This window comes from Tachysurus fulvidraco, chromosome 23 (assembly GCF_022655615.1).
Source record: "Tachysurus fulvidraco isolate hzauxx_2018 chromosome 23, HZAU_PFXX_2.0, whole genome shotgun sequence".
NCBI classification, from domain to species: domain Eukaryota; kingdom Metazoa; phylum Chordata; class Actinopteri; order Siluriformes; family Bagridae; genus Tachysurus; species Tachysurus fulvidraco.
In genome coordinates, this window is record NC_062540.1 from 9,058,236 (window position 1) to 9,082,171 (window position 23,936).

General features: G+C 35.5%; 1 protein-coding gene across 10 annotated transcripts in view; it reads right to left on the reverse strand.

Moving 5' to 3' along the window:
- Positions 1-2,758: 2,758 nt before the first annotated feature.
- The window catches only part of si:dkey-178k16.1 (protein 4.1), a 51,679-nt gene continuing 30,501 nt past the window's right edge, over positions 2,759-23,936 (reverse strand). The window contains exons 5-24 of one of the 10 annotated variants that reach the window (XM_047807332.1): positions 21,556-21,598; positions 20,338-20,413; positions 19,219-19,437; positions 18,120-18,207; positions 17,077-17,229; positions 15,718-15,815; positions 15,351-15,526; positions 14,303-14,490; positions 13,714-13,752; positions 12,808-12,843; positions 12,244-12,396; positions 10,666-11,859; positions 9,622-9,672; positions 8,473-8,856; positions 7,850-8,095; positions 7,364-7,423; positions 6,722-6,811; positions 6,522-6,602; positions 6,298-6,414; positions 2,759-5,500 (exon numbers count right to left, since the gene is read on the reverse strand). In XM_047807332.1, coding sequence (XP_047663288.1) covers positions 5,495-5,500; positions 6,298-6,414; positions 6,522-6,602; positions 6,722-6,811; positions 7,364-7,423; positions 7,850-8,095; positions 8,473-8,856; positions 9,622-9,672; positions 10,666-11,859; positions 12,244-12,396; positions 12,808-12,843; positions 13,714-13,752; positions 14,303-14,490; positions 15,351-15,526; positions 15,718-15,815; positions 17,077-17,229; positions 18,120-18,207; positions 19,219-19,437; positions 20,338-20,413; positions 21,556-21,598 — 3,498 coding nt within the window. In that variant the 3' untranslated portion in view covers positions 2,759-5,494. Of the gene's footprint in view, positions 5,501-6,297; positions 6,415-6,521; positions 6,603-6,721; positions 6,812-7,363; positions 7,424-7,849; positions 8,096-8,263; positions 8,370-8,472; positions 8,857-9,621; positions 9,673-10,665; positions 11,860-12,243; positions 12,397-12,807; positions 12,844-13,713; positions 13,753-14,302; positions 14,491-15,350; positions 15,527-15,717; positions 15,816-17,064; positions 17,230-18,119; positions 18,208-19,218; positions 19,438-20,337; positions 20,414-21,555; positions 21,599-23,936 lie in introns of those variants that run through there. The other 9 variants (XM_047807331.1, XM_047807333.1, XM_027145187.2 and 6 more) reach the window with 9 other exon arrangements.

Sequence of the window (23,936 nt, forward strand, 5' to 3'; positions counted from 1 at the left end):
ACTGCTAAAAGCGATAATTTAAACATTTAGAAACATGATAAAATCGTGCCCAATAATCCCAAGTGCTCACTCCCAGTTCTGTATAGCCACAATATCAACACTCAGAAAACTAATAATCAATTTAGGGCAGATTATTTGACCTAAAGCCTATTGTCTTGACTTGAAAAATGTCAATAAAAAAGCAATATAAATATGTAGATATGTGAAATAATTAATACAAGTATAGATTATTTAAGTAAAAATTATTACTTATTATTATTATTATTATTATTATTATTATTATTATTATTATTATTATTATTATTATTATTATTATTATTAGGCAATAATAACAGGTATGTTTAGCAAACATTTTCAACTCAGATTTTATGATCGGCCTTTTAAAAATGCACTGGTATTTAGATGTAATGCCACTACTGTACTGTACTGTATATGGAGAAATCATGACATTTGCCAATCTTTAGGCTAGGAAATAGACATAAACACTTCAATCAGTATCCCATTTCTTTCTTACTGATGCAAGTGTTGCCTCCTCAGAGGACAGGGTTGTAGGATCAGAAAGCTTCACATCCACATCCGAACAAAATATATGATCAGAAAGAATTTGAGAAGTGGAATATAATCAAAAACTGGAATTTTGAACGATAGAGTCAACGTGTCACAATACTAAAGAAGTGGAAGAGAACATTTCAGTGTGATGCAGGTTAGTGTTCTTCAGAGAACAGAATGACAAGGACAATAGTGTCCAGTGCATATCCACTGCAGTGCATATTGTGATTTTTTAATAATCAGTCGAATACTTATACACTTGTTATCCCTGTGAACAACCTGGAGAGTTATTTGCATATTTGTTCTTTATTGATTCTGTTTTTTTTTAGTTTAATGTGAACCTTAAATCGTATTCTGCTGTTATGTTAGTTCTCTTGTGTCGCAGCTGATGTGACACCAAATTTCCCCTTGGTGTCACAAGTACAATACTCTACAACTTGTTTATTTGAATTTACTTTAACACTACCTGTTCCTTTCATTTTGCTAACCTAATGTACTAAGTTGGGGGGCACGGTGGCTTAGTGGTTAGCACGTTTGCCTCACACCTCCAGGGTTCGGAGTTCGATTCCCGCCTCCGCCTTGTGTATGTGGAGTTTGCATGTTCTCCCCGAGCCTCGGGGGTTTCCTCCGGGTACTCCGGTTTCCTCCCCCGGCCCAAAGACATGCATGGTAGGTTGATCTGCATCTCTGGAAAATTGTCCGTAGTGTGTGATTGCGTGAGTGAATGAGAGTATGTGTGTGTGCCCTGCGATGGGTTGGCACTGACGCCCAATGATGCCTGAGCTAGGCACAGGCTCCCCGTGACCCGAGTAGTTCGGATAAAAGCGGTAGAAAATGAATGAATGTACTAAGTTGTTTAACACTTATCAGGTATTCTGGCTTCTTTAACCTGGCACAGACATAATGTTAGATAAAATTTCACTCATAACAACCAATAACTTGGTTAATCACTGCGATAGCCTGCTTAATATAATGCGTGTATGAATGTATATTTAAAAGACAATGCATTCTACATTGAGATGCAGTGTATAGTACATATACAGTAGAACATGAGGTTCTAGCAGCTTTGGAGATTTTAGTTGTTTTAAACACAGATCCGCTTCCACTTTATTATGACACATTTCTAATGGCTCATAAAACTTGATTTTCTTTTATGGTTCACCTAATTTGAAATGCTGATACCAGACTTTTTATTATCCTATAACTCTTTTTTACATGTTTACATCTTAAGGGATAATGAATAATGAACTATTTAGCTAAATCTATCTATTCTCTGAATCTACCACAGTCAGCATCAGTACATCATCACTTGACTGACTACTGACTACACAATGCCTTATTCTTTCTTTTGTCTTTAAGATTTTAACATCATAAGTAGTCAATCAGATACATTTTCTAGATTCTCCTACTTTTCCTTTTTAAGTTTTTTATATCCTGATGATATGTAATGTCCCCAAGGTATGTCATGTTTAGGTGTAGGTTTAGGTGTATAAGGCCCCTGATTGTATTACAGAAAAAAAAAACTCATGCTTGTGATTAAATTCTAAACCCTACATAATTACTTTGAGAATTAGGTATCACATTGTGTTGGAAGTTGCTGTGGTTAATTGGGCACATTGCGCACCAACCATTTGTACCAACCACACAGTTGCTTAGCTTGAATTCTTTCTTTGCTGTCTTTAGAACGGCAATAAGTCTTTCAATAAACAAAGCACCATGACTGAGATCATTTGGACATACAGTATTCAAGTTCTGAAATGGTGTTAAAAATATGACATGAAATATGTGGAGGATATGATTGCACATTTATTCTTTAGTGTTCTGAACACTGAATATGGATCTGCCCACTATATTGTAGTGAAGTGTAGTGTTTAGATGTGCTCCTTCCTGCTTCTGTTCATGTTCAGTTTTAATTCACTAAGTATTTAATTAATCAACTAATTAAACCAATAACTAATTAGTTACTTAATGTGGGATGTGGTAGCCTAGAGGTTAAGGTGCTGGACTACAAAACAGAAGGTTGTGAGTTCTGCCACTGCTGAGCCCCTGAGCAAGGCCCTTAACCCACAATTGCTCAGTTGTATAAAATAAGATTTAAAAAAAAAATTAAAAAAAAAAGATTTAAGTTGCTCTGGATTAGGGCATCTGCTAAATAATGGAAATGTAAACTTAACTAGTAGACCAAATGCATGACAGAAGCATATTAATATATGACACCACATGGCAATAATTGGCCAATTTATTTCATGTAGACCACTGTACAGCAAACACAGGAAACCAAGCAGTAGGAATTACAGAGTACAAGTGAAAGTGTAAATGCAAAAAGAGTAGAAGATCATATGCAGAAATGCAGAGCTGTGTTCATTACTGAGGTTATCTGTCCTTGAGCACAAGACCTCCATGGCACATGAAATTATTACAAAAGGTAGAGTGAGGTTATGAACCCTGAACTGCAATGGAAGCAACATCTGCCCAATATGTCAACAACTCCTTACCAAACAATTCACTTTGTTTTCTTTAATCCTTCATCAGTACAAGAAATGAGTGAAAGCTACTGTAAACTAACAAGCATGATAGTTAAGATAGCATTAGCACACTGCTAAATCATTCATAAGCTCTGGGTTAAGAAGTGGATGAATGGTTTGGAATGAAGTTAGCAGCTTTCCATGGCACTTAAGTACTCTTGTAAAGAAAATCAGGGGCTGTTTTCCAGCCATGACATTTTGGGCTAAATGGCACAATGTATCCAGATTGCTGAATGTTTTCTCTATTAACTACAGTTAAGTGTAGGCTACAATACCCAAATACTAATGCTATTGTAAAACTAAAATTAAAGACAATGGGCTAAAAATTCAATTTCAAGTATAAGTTTATTTTGATTAGCTATAGCTCTATTAATGTTCACTATATTACAAATGAACCTTAGATACAAACTACAGTATGTGGCCTGATAAAAGCAGAAATTAGAAATATGTTTAAAAATAAGTTGATTTTTGATGATTTCTATAAGTTGTAATTACAGTTTTCTAACTTTGAATTTAAGTGTTAATTAGTGAAGGGTAACATCTTAATTAATCAAGGATCTAAAGCTAGGAAAGTAAATAGGATGAAATCCATTTTTTTATTCCTCTACAATTGTGAATTTTATTTTCAGCCTTGTCTGGAAAACCACTCCACTTTAAGTCTGTAAATGTACTGCTTTAATGCTTTAATGCTCTAATTCTACTCATGACATTTTCAAGTTGAGAAAGGTGTGCCTATATGAAACATTCACATGGTACGTTTCTTTGTTAAAGGTCCATAACACAAACCTCTACAAGTCACTTTCAGCTTTCTAATGAAAATCTGAGCAGGAGATTTCTTCATCCTTACACAGTATCCCCAAGTATCATTTTAAAGCACAGTAACGCAAGTACCATTTAAGGCCCATTCACTTATAAAACACTACAACAGATAAATCTTCATTCAGTCTTTAGGCTGTTCCAGCACTATTGTTACAGAGGGAAGAATTTTTAAGGAGAATCACTGCACATACAGTCCACTGCAAATAGAAATAAAACGTTCATGACATCTACCACAGAGTAAGCAATCATTATATTGAAACACTGTGAAACTGTAAAGACATCTCTTTATGGGACATGTTGGATTAGCATGAGCAAAAAAAGACAAAGAAAGAAAAAAAATGAGAGTGGAGGTATTTGTAAAGCAAAATAATAGCATCTGTATCTTCTTTTATTTTTTCCCCTAAAAACTAGCGGATTTAATAATCGGGCAGTTTGACATGCACATGACACAATTATTCAACACACTTTATTCTGCTTTACTAGGATCAGTATATATATATCTGGGGCTTGACAATTTTTCTTTGTTTAAAATACCTATATAAAAGAAAATATCATTGGCTTTTTAATTCTTGTGCAAATCAATTCATATAAACATGTTCATATTAAATCATTGCTAAATTGATTAAATCCCAATTGGAAAGAAGTGTCAGATTTTTCTTACTAATGTATATTAAGGGAATTTCTTGTGAAATATGTATTACTTTTTAGCTTGTAAGGGAGTAACAGGGAATCGGTTTTCACCTTAGCACCTCATATAAATGAATTTATCATTTTGTAATCTGATTAAGTACAACATCATATTTCCAAAGAACAAGGCCATGTAGAGATGTTTACAGAGTACTTATCTTCACAACAATGACATTGGTTATCTTCACTTTGTGTTGAGTATTTGTTATCCTGTTTCATAGCTGTCAAATGTTTCAGAGATTTCTGGTCCTCTCTTTTTTTCCCCTCAGAAAGCCACTGCGTCTCAGACGTGTCTTCCTTTAATAATTGGCACAAATGTTTGTCCTTGTGTCCAGCAATCTGTCCATGCCCTGTCAACACCATATGTGCCTATCTGATGAGTGCGCTGATCCGCTGTATTTGGTCCGATGGTGCCCATCTTTTAGATTCTTTCATGTGGCCATCCCTCCATGTACACATAAATGGTCTGAGAGCTCGAATTTAACAGCATTGTAGCTTTAGCTAGTCAAGTAACAGAAACGTGTTTTGTGTTATGAGACAAGTTAGTTTTCCTCTAGTCTGATGTTTGCAAAATAAGCTCATTTGTTACCTTCCCGTTTACCTTATCCACTATATCCAAAGAAAAAGTTAGTTTCAAATGCTTGAATGGTCCAGCATGGCATACACAATGCCACTTTTGCCACATTGTATTTGAGAACCAGACAGAGAAAATGACCACATTAAATGTAAAGACAGATGGATACACAGATGTGAGATTTGAATTGGGACAGAATGGATGTATATCTGTTTGCCACCAGGAAGGCGCTGGATCCTGTAGGTTAGGATTGATGGGTAGTGAGTGTCCATGATCCACAACCAGTAGGTGGTTTAAAATACAGTACTTCTCCTATGGATAGTCCTGACAGCCTAAGAGATCAGGACTGAAAATGGGCAATAACAATATATTAAAAATCAAAATACAATTATTATGACTTGTATTAGAAGAATTGTCTCAGGTGGTATAATATCTAAAACATGTATTATCGTTAAGAAAGTGTATTATCATTCTCATTAAAATTAGGGCTAGTCTAAGTGTTTTTTCCTTCTTTCATTGCTGCTGCTGCTGCTATAAGTCACCACAGCACATTGATCCACATACAGTATTTGGTTTGGCACCAGTTTTACACAGGATTTATAGTTATCTGGGCTTAGGACTGGCACTGAGTGCACTGAATTGTGCAACCCCCAATTTTTTTTTTAGCCGGGTCCCTTTTCTGCTTAGTGTCTATTTTTGTGTTCGAAAACAAGTCTTCGCTTATGTAGGTGAAGCAACATAGCAGAGGATGTGACAGGTTAAATCTGACAGAGCTGTTGTATTTATTTTTATCCAGAAATAAACTAAACTAAAATGTTTAATTAATAAACATATTTAATATTTATGTTAGTGGTAATGAGAGGAGCATCTCCTAATTTGTTTGGATAATAGCCTATAATTCACCAAACCTCTACCTTATCTTTAAATTATTATTTTGACCTTCTAATAGCACAAGAGAAAGTTCTGGAACAAAATAGGACGAAACTTCTGGCAGATTCTGTTTGTCACAACAACTACTGCACTGCTTAGCTATGCTAGCTAGCAAGCATTTTAATGTTTGACCTCTAAAATAACACCTGATTGCAAAAGGAATATGTGGGTTATTTAGGCTCTTAGAGACTACTGTATGATTATGACAAATACCTTGAATTGCTCATGTGCATCTTGTTTGGAAGATTCTGTTTCCCTGACAACTATGGCCTTAGTTACCAACATGTCAGGATGCTGCTGCTTGGCTTCTTTTATTGCCATGGCAAGTGCCTGTAAAAAAAAGGAACTCTCGATTCGAATGATTACAGAATCCCTAGAAAATAAATACTACGCTTCATGTTTTCAGTTTCTTTTATACTAACTTTCTTTTAACTTACTTGATCTTGGTCAACATCATCATCTCCAGTAATGATAATCCTCTTCTCGATTCTTGTCTCTGAGTATCCTCCTTTTACTGTCTATAAACAAACACTGGTAAATCAGAATGCTTACTCTCTATCATCAGACTCACTATTGTTAGAGCTTTTACAGTAATTTGAGGTGTAAATTATGTTCATTTCTGGTGTAGTGCTGTTACTTTGGTAACATTTGTTGTGGCTGATGTCACATTCTCTGTTACAAATAAAGGAGACCCAGAACCCTCTCTGGCTAAAGATCCGAAGCTTACCTTACCGAAAAAAAGAAAAGAAAAGAAAAGAATAACAAATTCTGTAGGAATGGCTAAATATTAATAAAACCTACATAGTTTAAAATGAAAATAAACTACACAATGCAGTCAATATAATATAATATAATATAATATAATATAATATAATATAATATAATATAATATAATATAATATAATATAACATAAACGGGTAGCTGCACATTTATGCCGTAATCTAATCAGCCAATCATGTGGCAACAGCACAATGCATTAATGCCAGGAAGGACACAGTAAATTGAATACAAACTCGTTATAACCATGGTGAGCAGAAAAGCATCTCAGCATGCACCAGAAAAGCATCTCAGCAAGAAAAATACCTTGTGCCTCAGTTTTACATTATTATTAAATAGTTCTGAGCCATTGATCCAAAGCAAAAATACTGAAAATTAGAGATTTTTGCTGAAAGCAATCACAAAAATCATTTATTTACAACAACCCTATTCTTTCATAAACTGAGTAGATATCTGCCCAGCACTTTACATGAATGCTGGTATATGCTTGGACATACTTACAGGAGAGATCCTCTCTGTCACTGAGAATGGGGCTTCCCGCAGACCACTTATACCATGATCCTATAACAGCAAAACATCTGAATATTACATCCTTAAAAAGCTCATATATATCAGTATTATAAGCTCATTAGGTCACAATTTAGTTCTGGCAATCATTCTTGAACTTAATCTTTCATTCACTACAATATGGGAATTTCAACTCTCTATATATCAAAAAATAATTAACAGAGAGATAATATTGGCATCGCCTTTTTCTTTACAGTATCATTTTATTTCTGTTTTTCTTTACAGGTCTTTTGTGATGGAGATCCTTGAAATTGCATTTTAGAGTCCGTACTCAATAACCTCCTTGTTGTGTCATGATAGTGCATTTCCCCCTACAGTATTACAATATTGTATTTATATATAAAAGTTCATTTTCACTCATGGAATCACTTTGTTTGTAGAGTTTTTCTTATAGAATAAAACAGAGTAAAATATTCATACCTGGTCTGCTATCTCCATAATGGTTGTGGTAACCTCTGACCCATTTGGCTGTGTCTCAATCTTGACTTCTGTTTTTCTTAGAGCTTGAGAGGCAATGAGGTCACTGCTCTCTCTGCTGTGAAGCTGTACAGATGCTGTGTCTGAACCATCTTGCCTTACTGACTGGATATGAATGTGCTCTGCAGATTCCTTTTTTAAAGCCTGAGCAGCCTTCACTGACCTTGGAGCTTTTTTTGGCACAAAAGGCTTGAAAGGGAAAGGAAGAGACAGTAACAAAAGGTCAAGTCCTCGCTAGGCCCTCAATAATCAAGTCAGCTAAAATGTCTCGGCAGCATAAAATGAGGCATGATTTAAAAGAAAAGAATAAGAAGCCATGATAAACATAACTGAATTCTGAAATTAAAGAAAGCAGACCTGGAAGGACTGATATTTGACTATGGAAGACAGCATCATATGGAACAGAATGAGAATCAATCATGAACTGAAATTCCCAAGTAAATTCATGCTTTGGTTTGATGCCCTGTAGGATGCAAAAAAAAAATGAAGTGATCGAAGACATTAAGGCATCTCTCCATCAGGTTGCGAAGTAGTAACTACTCTAATAAGAAAGTGGGACTATCTACCTCAGGCTTACGCTGCTCCACAATCTTCTGATCGACGATGGGTTTCAGTTCTTCAACCGACCTTAATAGTTCTGTGGGTTTCTCTTGTGGAATGATGATCGGCTCAGACCCTAGCATAAAAGCTGGATGTGCTGCCCGGTCTGAAAGTTCAGGCGAGATGTCCTTCTCTCCTAACTCTGTCATTCCTCTAGAGAACTCTTCCATCCCTGTTTGAAGGTCCATGAGGACAGTGAAGTCAACCTCAGCCTCTAAACTGGACGTGGAGCTAACAGTGATGCTAGAGCATTTACGTTCAATGCCCAGATGGGTCTCCTTGAAATATAGATTCTCTTGGTCTGGGTCATCCTCGGACACTGATCCAAGACGCCGTTCCCATAGCTCTCTCTGAAGAAACAAAGAAAGAATAGAACTTTGAGAAAGAAAACTAAAAGCATATGGTGCATAAACAGTAACACAAGTATACCAAGTCAATGTTGTGAATGTAGTGTAGTAAAAATCCCCAGAGCTGAATTAACATAAGTATATAAATAAATGTACAGTATTCATTTGAGTCCATCTGGACAAAAATGATCACTTAAAAAGTTAATTATTGACATCAAATTTGACAATTTCAGTAGCATTTAAATATATAAATCATAATCTAAATAACAGAATGTTGTATTTTAGTAATCCAGAAAATTATTTTTAGTTAGACTGAAAAAATGGATTTAGTACAATTTTTTTTTTTTTTTTTTTTAGAACTGGTACATGTCTCTGAGGAGGAACTGAGCCAGATATATGCAGGCATTGCTCCTTACTCCATTAGCAGAATTAAAAATTGAATTACTTAGCAGAAATCATTACATTTAGTATTCTCTGAGGTATCAATATACAGAAAAGACTTGGCTCACTGCTTATTCTTTAAAGCCTATTTTCTATGTAGGTACATGAGTTACATGCAGTGAAACAAAAGTTACTTGCCCCATAGCTTCATCAGACACAATGGGACAAATTACTTTTTGTGATTATGATGTGACTTTCGAATGACACAATTGAAGGCATGCTGATTATGAAAACAGAAATGGCCCCATGGAGCTAATGACAAAGAGCTTAAACTCATGAATTAGCAAGATGCTGCAAGTTGAAAAGATGAGCGGAAAAATGAGGCACCTGGACTTCCTCCTGAGGTTCCGCATGAATTGCTGGGGTGGGAAGGGGTTCCTGGTGAGATTAAATAATAGGAAAAGGAGTCCAAGTTAGAGCAATGAGGGCTGGACGGGATAATGGACCTTGAACCAATTACTAAGTGTAAGTATATCCCAGCTGCACACAAATATGTGGAGATCTCCAAAACTACATTAACTTACAGTAGCACAAATTAAGTCTTCAGAATTCTTTGACATCCAGCTCCAAAATACATTACAAACTAAAAGTTTTATCAGTAGTTCACTGTCCAATGAGATCTGTTCCTTTTTAAGGGCCAACTTAATTCATTTGAAATGACATTAAACACCCAAGTTAAAAAAAAAAAAAAAAAAAGCTTAAGATCCCATGAAACTGAAATGCAGGTTAGTACATCAGCATCCCATGCTCATTTCTATCACAATGGAAAATCATAAGCCTTTTACTCTATATCAGGATATAATTACATTCAAGATGCAAAGCCTAGTTCATTCAATTAATTACGTACAGTACTCTGCGCAAAAGCAATTAGCCATTTTTGTAAGTCTCCTATGTGAAAGCCCTGGCAATTATCAAAAATGCCATTCTAGCATAATGGTATGCTGTATTTAATTCCTAGCAACAACCAGTCCTCTTTTAATAAATAACAATGGTAGCAGAGAAAGGCTGTTGAAAGGAAAGTCCATATATACAGTGGTCGATTAAAGGAAAGGCGAGCGTAATGCTTAAGCAATGAAAATTATATGGAGGATCCTATGGGCTGTCTCATATGGGCAAGCAGATGTTGAGCTGTGGAGAGAAGGGAAAGGGAAAAGAAGTGGATCCTTATCCAATCGGTCATGACATAGCATTTTTTTATCAGCCAATGGTTAACGTTAGAAGTGGGCGTTTCACCCATCTCTCCTCAGATAAAGGTGATTATGCTGTACAGATGTATGCACTTAAAGATTAAAACGATAACATAAGGATGTGCAGATTCATGCGATGCCTATAGTTCCTGTGAGAGACTAGCAGATGCCAAGCAGTTGTTACCGATGGTTTCTTTTGGGCTGATTCTAAGCTGGAGCTCTTGAGAAGGCTGAAGCTGGAGTCAGTAGGAGAAGTCTGTTTTTGTCGCATCTCTCTAGACTTCTGGGGCTTTACATAAGAATACAAAGGAGTCATTTGCTCAAAGCCAGAAAATATTAAGTTTGATGGGAAATCAGACAGTGGGGAAGTATCTTCAAAGCAGACCTGGTCATCATCTTCACTAAGTCTCTGATCTGTATTGTCTTCTGTATTCTGAAATTGTTTCCTGCATGTTTGTGACAGATGGCTGCGTTTGCTGGTTTCCCTAACATAGCCATTAGCTGTGTAGTCTCGTTTAGGAGCTTCTGCAGTGCTATCCATGACTGAAGTCATATTTGTCTGTGTGAAAAAAGTTGGTAGTTTTTCAATTCCACATGATTCTTCTGATTTTGTTCCTTTTGTCTCCTCAAATAAATTGGAAAAAATTGCATCTCTTTCACTTTGATCTTTGGATCCATGTCCTTTAAGTTTTTTTGACCTCTCAGGTTTCAAGGGAACAACTCGTTTTGGCTCTGGTTCAGCAGTGTTACTCTTAACTGAATCGCCCCTTAGATCTACCTTGTTTTCAGTTGTTTTGGTTTTACTACTGGCTTTAATTTTGTTGCCTGTACTTTCCAAAGTTGGTTTATCCCATCTGCTTCCATTATATTGATCTCTCATATGTTTGTCTATTACTGCATTAGGGGAAACCTCACCCTGTTTTTTCTCATATTTCCAAAAATCTAGGTTTACACTATCTTCTACATGAGTTGCGCCAACATATCTCCTTTCAGTCCAAGTACTTTCTGTTGGATATTCATCATAACCATTCCCATGAATATTGTTCTCCAAATAATTCTCATGTGGAAGTCCATTGCGATTAATGTTCTTGCCCGTAGAATGGGTTTCATGGATATGTTCATTCTTTAATGCATAAATCTTGGTTCTTTGAGGCTTCTCTGGGGATGGCATGGAGTTCTTATTTGATTTTCTGGAATGGCTTCCCATTGGGCCACCATGAGTCATACAGATTTTTCCACTAATAGCTTGATCTCCTTCATGCTGAAGGATTGGTGACTCTATTCTATCAGTCTTCTTGTGCTTTTCCACTTTTGAACTGATGGTCAGGTCTGTTTGACAAGCATCTTGCTCCTCAATAAATACGGGTTCCTCAGATGCCTATATATCAATATAGAGTGAACAGTTTCAATGGCTTGTGTGTGTCGCTTATATATGCTCTACGACTAAAATAAGATATGCTATAAAAGTAAAAGTGCAGGTAAGTTATACTATGTAAGTCCTTTATGTCTGCTAATAAATGGATTGTGCTTAAAATCACTAATTGTGTTTCAAACATAATCATATCATAATCATATACCCTCTAAGCATAAAGACACATAATTGATCAACCATAAAACACGGAATTCATGTTGTGTTTTGTTAATTCATCCTAGAAATCTTTGATTAGTATTCATTGTCTGCATTTAGCCAGTGAATGCTGAAATCTACATAAAACATATCATGTACCTACTTTACAGTCTCTTACAAGCCTCCCAAACTCACAGTTTTTTTCTCTGGAGTGCTGCCAGAAGATGTCACAGACAGACGTTTCTCTCTGTGGACAAGCTTGCTGTTGGGCTCCCTCAGCGCTCTCTTCAATTCGTTGATACTTGCCTGATGTTTTTGCAGTACATCTTCAGGTTTATCCAGGAACTGCTACAAAGCAAGCCAAGCAAGAATGCAAACTTCTTCATTGCTTCACATGAAATGTAGATTGAAATAGATGAAAATAAGCAACTTGGAAATAAGCAAAAATCTCACTTTTTAGTTTTCATTTCATTTCAAAGGCACTTCGGTAAATATACCTGTTGTGAGTGCTACCTATTAAGTAATAATGTTTTATCTCAGGTTTAAAAAAAATCTATGTAGCAACTCACATATTGCTTTAATAAAAAAACAACAACATATGAACATATACCACATGCTTTGGTAGATAATGGATCTCCAATTTGGCCCAGAACCTGCATTGACAGAAAATCTGTCTGTCTGTCTGTCTTTTTTTTTTTTTTTTTAAACAATCCTTTCAGACAACAACAATTCAGGCAATGGATGTGCCAGAAGTAGTACCTCCTGTTTAGGGCGAGGGGCCAAATCCTGGTCCGACTGGGCAAAGGTATGAGTGGATGAGATATGGTGCAAGGAGTGGCAAGGCCAGGCACAGCACAGTAGAGGTGGAGGGGAAACAGTTTTAGGAGTGAAGACAAGTAAGCAGAGCATGGTTGAATTTACAGGGAAGGCAGCCAAACAAAAAGAACAAATCTTATAGAAATACACTAAATTCAGCCATGGAACTGAAGAGAGTATACAGAGTTGTGTCATTGTTCCTAGACATAGTGATCCAAATGTACAATTTAGAAAGAAGATTGATCACAAATTTGTAAAAAAAAAAAAAAAAAAAAAAAAAATGCACCCAGACCAATGACACAAATGACTAGGACTCTACTTAAATAGATGCAGACTTGAATATTTAAACTGAGATTTCTTAAAGCAAGGATGTCACCCTTAAATATGCTAAATGGTACGAAAGAAGTAATTAATATGCAAGAAACACATTGATTCATCTCTGTCAAAATGACCTAATGTAATTTAGCAATATGTGTATATATATATCTGATTTAGATTTTCTCTTCCATTACATCACATAGCACATACCAAAATGCCAAGTAGCAAGTATCAAAATGATTCAGAAGTCAGAGCCTTTTAAGTGATTTTTAAAATTAAGTAAGATTATAAATGAAGACCCTAATATTTTAAAGGTGACGTAAAGATTACAAAACACAAAACACATTCTAATCTCTGATTGCACTACAAACATATGGATTGCTTTGAGAGGCATGAAAAGACATATGTATGAACATCTTGATCTATGGCACTGCTAAAAATCTAACTGTTCTTAATAATAGATTTTCTTTTGCATGATCAAGGTTCACATAAAAATACTTAGACAGACAAATGGTAGACACCACAAAATACCTCAGCTTTAGAGTCTAGAGGAGAGCCTGGCTCCTCCCCCTGTCAGCAAAAGAAAAGAGGAAAAAGCTATTAGTAGAAAGCAGGGGTGAATCTTAGGAGGAGAAAGAGATGGACGTATACTGTCAGATTTGGTGAAAGACACAGTAAAGTTATATTCAGAACTTGAGAAAAATAAAAATAGCTGGATACAGATACATATACAGAGCAGCGGTAGAGACAGGGAGCAATATCAGTAGAGCGAGAAAGAGGACAGGGAGATAGGGAGGAAATGCCATTTGACAGAGGGAAAAGCCTTAAGAGGAGATGAATTACATTTTTATTAGCAGATAAGGCAAGGCCAGAGATGAGTCTGGTGTTAACGTAATGTGGGTTGGACTCCTGGCGTTAAGTGTAGACTTAAAAGGAATATTCACATCTTAATATGCACACAATAAATGCCATAATTTAACATCTAGGCAGGATTTTAGTCAATTTTGCATGTATTACATCTTATTTAATATATTCTTCTAATAAATCAATTTAAGAAATTTGACATTTGAATTCGCTTAATGAGATATAGATCTGCATATTATCAATAACACTACTGTACCATGGCCTTTGATGGAGTAGCATCTCTCTCTGATCTCTTATCTACAGTCTGCTTATGCTGCTGGTCCACTTCCAGCTCCTGACTAGGCTCCATGAAGTCCCGGTCCAGATCGTCTCTGGAAAGGCTATATGCAGGGTCACTGGAGGTGTGTTGGGAGAGTCTGTCCATCGTATCACCCAGAGCAGATGCTGACAGCAAAAAGAGCCAAAAATGTCATAAAACCCATACTTGTGCTGTTTGTGTCACCATTAATTTCAAATCATATAGCTCCATGCTTTGCACAAGATTATTATTTAAATAGTATGTCACACTTTTTGTCTATTTTTATTTTATTTGTTGTATTTTTATGATGCAGACTTGAGAAAATAGATTTTTTTTCTCAGATTTTTTAATAGATATTTTGCATTGTTAGGACCTGCAACTGCAATAGACTGAACTGGATTTATACATAATGTCACAAATCTACACAAAACTGGCAATTATTTGGGGGAATTGGGTGTAAATACAGTTTGCAAAATTAATTACAAATATTTATAAAAGCTGCAAGGTAAATTTATATGTAAATGCCTTCTTTTGTGTTTCTAACTAATGCTAGCATTGTTTGTGTTTTCCTTTATTTTCTTAAGGCTTAACAGGGTTAACCTCCAAATGAACCTGTCTCTAATAAAGACTGATTTAGAGTCCCATTAGGATCTGAAAATGAGCAGTTAACATGTTCCACAATGAGTTAGCTTTCCTTAATTAATTGCTCTTCTCATTTTGTTTGGTCTGTGGTAACAATAGTAATTAAAATTTAACATATCTTTATGTAATTAATCATGTTCCTGTTTGTTTGGAGAAACACACACTACATTTCTATGTATAATACCAAAAATTATGAAATACTAAAGCAAACTCTCAACTGGTGCATCTTTAGGGTGCACTTTTTAATGAAGAATGCTCAGAAGCATTAGTTATATGTTAAAGTGTACATTAGTGTACAATAATTATTTTAATCATTTTAATATCTTAATATTGTTCGGTTATGATATAAATCAATTAGACATACCTCCTTCAAGACTGCGTGACAGTAAGTACCTCCGACTAGCCGATCGTTCAAACTGAGGGGCTGGCCTGTCAATTAATGCACTTGCCTGGCGTGTCTGGGCCTGGGTCCGCCCACTATACCGGAACTTTGAGCCAATCACCAAAAAACCTTTGGGTGGGGGTTCAGGTGAGACCAACCTATGGCAATGACCAGAAAATACGCTAACAATACACTGCGAATTCAGTTAGGAGGGTCTTACAGGGGAATATATTACTAACTCAACTGTATGAAATGTCTTAGGGTTGCAAATTGGCTTACAGTAAGTCAGTCTTTCTGGTCAACATAATAATTTTAAATTGCTAAGTGATGATAAGTGAGGAACGCCTACCTGAAAAAGGTGTGGTGTTCAATGCAGACCTTCCACAAGCGTTTGGAAGCTCGATGGTTGGGCAGCTTAAAGCCAATGGTGCTCTCAAACTGTTCATACTGGGGGTGCAGGGGAGTGTATGTATGTGTGGAAGTGGGTGAGGGGAGAAGGGAAGTGTGTTACTAAAATAAGGTGGTGGAATCAGTGATAGCAAGACTATACCATGCACACATTAATGCCTTGAACACAATAAGAATCACAGAACAAAATTCACTCAATTAGTTTGTAAAGCATTCCCATACGCTACTGATTGCAAATTTAGATATGAAGTTCAGGCATTATAATACCTTTAGAATGAATTGCAACAAAAAAGAAGCACAAAGGCTTTGGTACAATATTTAGGTTCAATTAGGAGAACGTGAAAAGAATGAATAAGCTGCATTTGTTGTAGAAACTACTTCTGAAGATATTACAGATACTTTTCTCTCTCTCTCTCTCTCTCTCTCTCTCTCTCTCTCTCACTCTCTCCCCCTCTCTCTGTAACACAGACATGCAGATAAATATCATGAGACCACACTTTATTGATATCTTGCTATATTCTCCGGCTTGTAGCTTGGGACTGTCTCACACAAGAATAGTCTTAAACCTAAGAGATGTTGACTGACCTAAAAGACTACACAGATGCTACACCCCACATACACTCGCACACTATCCAAACCCAAATCTAACATCAAATATATTTTATAGGAGTTTATATATATATGCTGCCTGTGCCATAACAAATAAAGATGTTCAGTATTTAAAGCTGAAGCTATATGAATAGCTTGTGAGTAGACTGAGGAGGCTGTTCGTTGAATTTTTATAAACTTTACCTCAAAGGAAAAAGACAATTGATAACGGCCTTATATATAACGGCCATAATCAGCCTTATACTGCATGAACGTTCACCATAACAGGAGCTCAAAATGAACTGACTATTCTTAAGATGGTCACAACAACCACAGCAGACTGTTTATTAAGGCATCATACATCTCTCTTAGCTTCTAGATGTAGACGTTGAAATGCCCACATACACATCTTCTTTTACTGCTTACTTGACCAGAGCACCTTCTATAATCAAAGAGGATCAGAACAGGTTGACTTGCTTAACTTAAACCTTTAGAACATTAGGCTTATTATAATCTTCCCATAACTATATATCAAATGGTCTATCTACTTCTGAAAAAGTTGTTAAAGTCACATTTTCCCAATCATTGTCAGTACAATGATTTAATTAATGACAAATTAAATGACTTAATTAAAAATCCTGCACAAATGCATTTACAAACAATCTCTAAAAAGAAAATAATGAAAGAAAAATCAAAAGACCTTTTTCTCTACCTCTCCAGGGCGGATTTTGATGTAAAAATTGCTTCTCTTATAAGAGATTTTGAGAATCTTGGGCCAGGCAAAACGGTTAATGCGCAAACGGTCTCTGTAGATTAGCAGACCACTTGAACACACTCCTAACATTATGTCAATGCCCTCAGAGTCCTGTAAAATAACACACACACACACGCACACACACACACACACACACACACACACACAAAATGGTCATTTATCACCACATTCAGGAGGCACTTTTTCACTATTTAGTTCATTGAAATTTTCTCTTTCTGAGATTTACAATCAGTGGTATTTTTTTAAATTAATAAGTAATTAATAAATAATTACTAAGCTGTGCTGCAAACATGCCTTGCTCTTTACAGGTGAAATATGCACTTGAGAATAAAGAAAATCAGTGTGCCTGTCATTTTTAGTTAGGTCTCGTCTGGCTGATAATGTTTACTGAATCAATCAATCAAAATATTTCAAAGAAATACCAAACAATGTCAGGAACAGGCACAATTTTAGCAACCAACAAGCAGGCCAAATAAAGTAAATCCAAAGGGCATACAGAAACAAGTCAAAACACAACTGCTGTGGTTTTTAAGTTTAAGTTATGTTTAAGTGTGTGTGTGTGTGTGTGTGTGTGTGTGTGTGTGTGTGTGTGTGTGTGTGTGTGTGTGTGTGTGTGTGTGTGTGTGTGTGTGTGTGTGTGTGTGTGTGTGTGTGTGTGTGTGTAAAGAGAAATAGTTGAGTTCAGGCAGTGAAAACAGCTATGATGTGATCATGTATTCTTGGATTTCTTAAATGATTGATAGATGCCTGTATATCCTTGAGTCGTCCGTATAACAGTGTAAAATAATTGTATTTTATTTATAATGTTTTATTTGTTTTATTTTTTTTGTTTTTTTTTTGTTTTATTATTTTGTTCTCATTTCTTTAGATTTTTCAAGAGAGCTTCATTAATTCAAATGAAAAAATCTATGTCAAATTATCAGGTTATTACTGATACCTTTACATATGATTAAATACTAAAAATAGCTGCAGATGTGCACCTTAGCATGATGAAGATCAACTCCGTACATTGAGAGCTTTTTAGCATTCTCCAGGAAGTTCATCTCAGCTTCCGCAGGACTCATGCCCCTGCAGCAGAGCACAATAATTACCATCATTATCATCAGTAACATCAAATAGTACCACAATTGTGAACATAATCATTCTAATTACCGTAGTCCTAATTATTCCAAGAACAATCAAAATGAACTGAAATAAATCATTTAAACCTGAGTACCCCTCTCGGATGGCACTGATTTGAACAGCTTTGTCTCAGAGCACAAAATAAATGATCTTGACTAAAATATAGCTGTTACATTATGAATACATATATTTGGTGGTTTATCAATGTATTTATTGATATTAGTTACATGTTAAGGTGTATTCCATTATCATTTCTGTCCATAACCAAATATGATAAATAACAAATAATACTAGCTCTGTTACGCTCATATACTGTTTCCAGAACATGCATTGTGTATTGTGGTTTCTTAGATCGTTAGTTAATCACTGAACTAATCATTCGATATTATTCAATTCAAGAATGGACACATAAAATCCATTTACATGGTTTGTGATTATTCTAAAGGTGGGAAAATGCAATTAAAAGATGAGAGTTGTTTTTTTTATCATCAAATGACTCCTATCTTTTACAGGTAAAAGATGGAGTAGATGGAATTGCATGTACATTCTTTATATTGCCTGAAAGTGGTGTGCCATTCATTCATTCATTCATTTATTCACCTACGGTAGAACATGGAATGAGGGACACCTACTTACACATGTACACAAGCACAGACACACACACAGACACACACACACACACACACACACACACACACACACACACACACACACACACACACACCTAGTTCCAATCTACTTACTGGCATTTATTTATTTTATTTTATTTTTCATTTTACTGTGATAATAATATTGTACTTAATAAAATAAAAAAATTAAAAAAAAGAAAAAGAAAAAAAAAGAAAATGAAAAAAAAAAAAAGAAAAGAAAATTGGAAGGAAAATGTTCTGTCTAACTGGGTGTGCATTTGCATTTAGGTGTGAATGTGAATGTTTGTAGTCTGGTATGCTTTCTTGCCTGTAGGTGCGGTGGAGTTCCATAACCCTCTCTTCCAGCTCACGTGTCTGGTTAGGAGCAAAGTGGAAGTTGCTGATGTAGTCAAGCCCATGATCATCTGGGTCATAATCTCCCAGTTCCGCCTGAACCGCATATGACCCAAGCAAAGCGTGTGTGACAAATGAACATGGCAAGCGCCCTGACAGCATGTCCTCTCTTAACTGTAGACACAGGTAATACCTAAACACACAGACACAAAAGCACCACACCCATTCAGAAAACAACCAGTATATTGCCTTTTGTTTAGTGGGTTTAGTGATCCACTAATGACACTAATCATACTGTATATGATAGCTTCAATAAAAGCATAAGATATTAGAAATGTGGGGATGTTTTTAGTCACTTCAGTCACCTTTTATTCATTTCTTGATACTGGTTTCATTTGATCTGATTTTCAGAATAGGTGGAACAAAATTAGAAAAAGAAAAAAGATAAATGATAAATGAAAAGACATTTATTTCCGAAACTAACCATGCAAAATAAGTTTTGGCAGCATAAAACAAAACATTAAATATTAATTGATATGAACAGATATTTTTATGCATTACACTTTCACCAAATCTTAAAATTAAATTCACGAAATAAATTTTTTTTCTGTGTGTATATATATATATATATATATATAAACTGTCTGACCTAGAGATTAAGGAGCAAAAATAAAGCTCCAAAGTAAGAAATCTACTGAACAGCTCATTTTATTTGTTATACAGTGTATACTTGTATAGCACGGTTGTTGCTGTCATCAGACAATATAAGTGCATATGACGCAGGTTCTCCAAGAAAGAATGCGTTCTTGTGGCCAGTATGATATTCATAACTTTATGGGTTGTGCAGACTGGGAGCACAGTGCAATAGCAATACATGCATGATTAAAATTCACAAAATTTCACAATGCACATCATTATATTTTTTCATTACGATGTTAGTATCTCTCAATTTATCAACACCCCTTGTAAAAACAGTAAAAAGAGTCAGATGTTACATAATCATAGAGATTGCTGGTTATAGGACAAAATCGACCAGCTAGATGTAGAAAATCCGGTCTAAAAGATAAATTGCAGGTTATTGTAGCACACTCACCGAGTGATGTCTTCTATCAGCTGTGAGGGGTCAGGAGGATAGAACTTGACAGCAAATGAAAACTGCCAGGAGCCTACTGCATTCCAACAGCAAAAACAACTGGGTAAGAAAAGGTCTTGACTTTAAGTCTAAGAATATATCTGTTTCATGACACTTTTCGTGAATGCAAATTCATTATATTTTATCTTCGGCATTTTATAACTACAGGATTAAATATCTAAATTATTATTATATTTTGTTACAACATGTAGAGGATTTAGTCCCCTTAAAGTCCAAGAACCCATCAGATCCAGATTAACATTCTTCACTCTCAAGTATTTAAGTTCATATGTTTTCTACTAGTTACTGATTTTAACACTTATATAATAAGAAATAAGTGAATAATAAAATGAGGGTTTAAAGATTTTAATAGCAAGGATGTGTGCAATTTACAACTTAGGAGAATTTCAAATGTGTTTTTAGATTACTAAGAATTCTTGAAGATATTACAATGGCATTTAAATATTTAAATACATATACTCATACAGTGCTAAAAAAGAAGGGAAACCTAAACCATCACAGGAATACTAACTTCAGGAATATTAATCAGTTAGGAAGCATACGTGATTATTAATTAGTTTGACCTGCTTTGCTGTACAGTAAATGAAAGTGATGACAGATGTACTGGAGAGGCAAAAGCAAGACAACCCCAAAAAGGTGGTGGCCACAGAAAATTGCTCTCTTATCTTTTGTGTTTTTTTATGCTCCTTGTCACTACTTGTAGCATGATGCAATACATGCAACACAATCAGGTTACACAGCTCTATCAGAATGACACATCCAAGGTGGCTATCACAACGAGGTTTATTGTGTCTTCCATAACAGTTTCGGTAGTGACTAATGGCGAAGATCCTGGGGGATAAGCTGTTATACAATGAGAACCGGACATGGCCGTAGAAGTGTAAAAACCAATCAGTGGTACCGGTATCTGCTCTTTTGTAATGTGGAGTTACAGGAGGAAGGCTGCCAGAGCCTTGCAAATTGACCACCAGTGGCTACTGGTGTGCATGTGTCTGTCCAAATCGTGCTTGATGAATGCTAACTGTACATTATAGTAAGCCACTATATGCTATTATGGTCCCATTTAATTTTGTTTTAGTAGTAGTATGTTTGGTTGTTGTTTATGAATAGAAAGTGTTACAGATAATTATTAATAAAATATTTTTTCTCTAAACTTACCCCGAATCTGTTTTTTGATCTCTTTTGATGGGTCCAGCCAGTTCTGTAAGAAAGGGGGAAACTCTCATGAAATTACTGAGCATTTTTGTATCACAGAGAGGCTAGCAAACCTTTCATCATAGTGAAATAATGTGTCTCTGCCCTGTCAAGAGCAATAATGTGACATATTCCACTAGATAAACATTTTAATATTCAACACCAACTGTTTAGATGTTGATAGAGTCTTCTCATGCCTATTAAAAGGCATCCTTAAAGATTTTTAAAGGTTACAGTCTCTGTATTTTCCCTATGCCACCAATAAAACATGCTCTATAATATGGAAGTATTTACAGAACTACATATAAGTGATTACATATTGTATTTAAATTCACAATCTGTAGGACATAAGAAATTCAATTGCAATTGCAATTAAAATTAAAAGTAAATTATCAATTAAAATTCAGTACATATTGTAGGTTTATGTAAATGAAAATGTCTAATTCAGCTATGAAACTCTACACTGATTAGTTTTCTAGACCCCAGAGCCCTAGGTTTTCTGCCGCATTTTCCCTTCCCTAAACCTTTATTATCCCAACTTATCTCCCAGGCTTGGTTCCTCCTTACCCTTCTTCTCCCAAACACCATCTGCTACAGAGGGGTTTGTTCTGTCTTACCCTACAGCAGCACTATGTTCCTAATATCTTTGTGTATGCAAGTTCAAAGCAGCAGCCACAGCATTGTAGATCTAATCTCCCAAGACTAAACCTACCTACATAACATTCCCATCAATAAAAGCTCATTAACTTTATTCACAGTGTTGTCATGACTGAAATAATAATGTCTGATTTACATATTCATTTTTACGTCAGAATTAAACTAATAAACAAAACTGCAAATACATTTAGTTTTGAAAAAGTTCAGATAATACTTCAGTACTATAGAGAATATTTCACCACACACACGTATACACACTTGTTTGAACTAAAGTCACCATAATGTATTTCAGCTGGAGCGTTTTAAATACTCACTGTCAAAACTGTCCATGTTCTAATACAGCTGTAAGTAGAATAAATGCAAATATACTAAACTACTTTACAGTATATTGCAATGTATATATTTATTCTGGTGTACATTATAAATTATATTTATATAATCCATATCACTTCTATAAATATGTTATACATCTTTTCACTCTGATCCTAGTAACTGTTAGATCCCCACTCCACATGCTGCTGTCTATAACTTCACACTACCTCACCCATGTACTCCTGTCTGTCTTAGCAGAGCCCTTACTCTCTGCACACTGGGCTTGCAGAAATATATCCCTCTTTTTAAAAAAAAAAAAAAAAAAACAGACTTCATTCACTTTGTTTTAATAAAGAAAATTCACTATTCTAAAGAAACTCAACAACCTGCTGAAAAGTATCTAATGTCTGACAATATCCATTAAAATCATGGAATAGATACAGTACTGTAAAAACATAAACTTTATTTTTTCATTGAATAGAAGCATATTATTAGCAATAGTTGTGATTGAAACCAGTATAGAAATGATACAGTGCTTAGTTCACTGAGTACCATAAAGATGTGGTTTGCCAAGGTTTGTGTGGGCTCCAGAGAGCTGTGACCTCAATCCCACTAAACACCTTTGAGATAATTGAGATTCCAACAATGTGTTAGGCCTCCCTGCCCAGCATCAGTGACTGACTTAACTAATGCTATTGTGGTTGAATGTGAAAATCCCCCAGCCATGCTCCAAAACCTACTAGAAAAGTGGAAGTTGCTATAAGAGCAAACGGAATCAGCAGTTGGATGGTCAACATGCATATTGTATGTGTGAAAATCAAGTGTCCACAAACTTGGCCATATAGTACAACATGATGGAATTAGATGCCTAATACCTGATGCCTAAACAGTTCTCAGATCAGACAGGCCTGATCAGTAAATCTGATTCAATGAACAATGTTTATTTTATATATTTTAACCAAGCAGTTTGTATAAAACACTTTTGTTATCTACTTGATAAACTGTTGCATGTCAAATAATCCTGGTTACAGAATTAGAACAGATGATTAACAAATCTCTGCCAGAAAAAGACATGCTTTCATGTTAACATTACTTCTGAATCATGCAGAGCCTTCCATCTGTCATAAAAGTGAGTGTTTCTGAAGTAGATGTGAGAGAAGCAAGAAACAAGGTTATTCAGGCAAATAATTTTTATCTTCTATCTTTGTCCCTAACTAAATGAAACTGTGATGTAAACTGTTGGTGAAACTGAAAACCTTGCTGTCCTTAATCAGATGCATTTTTGTACAGCCAAATGTTTTGGGGTCAGTCAAGCCAGATGGGCCGTTTTTGCTCTACTTTTAACTTCAGACTATCATCCGGAGTGCAAAGACATT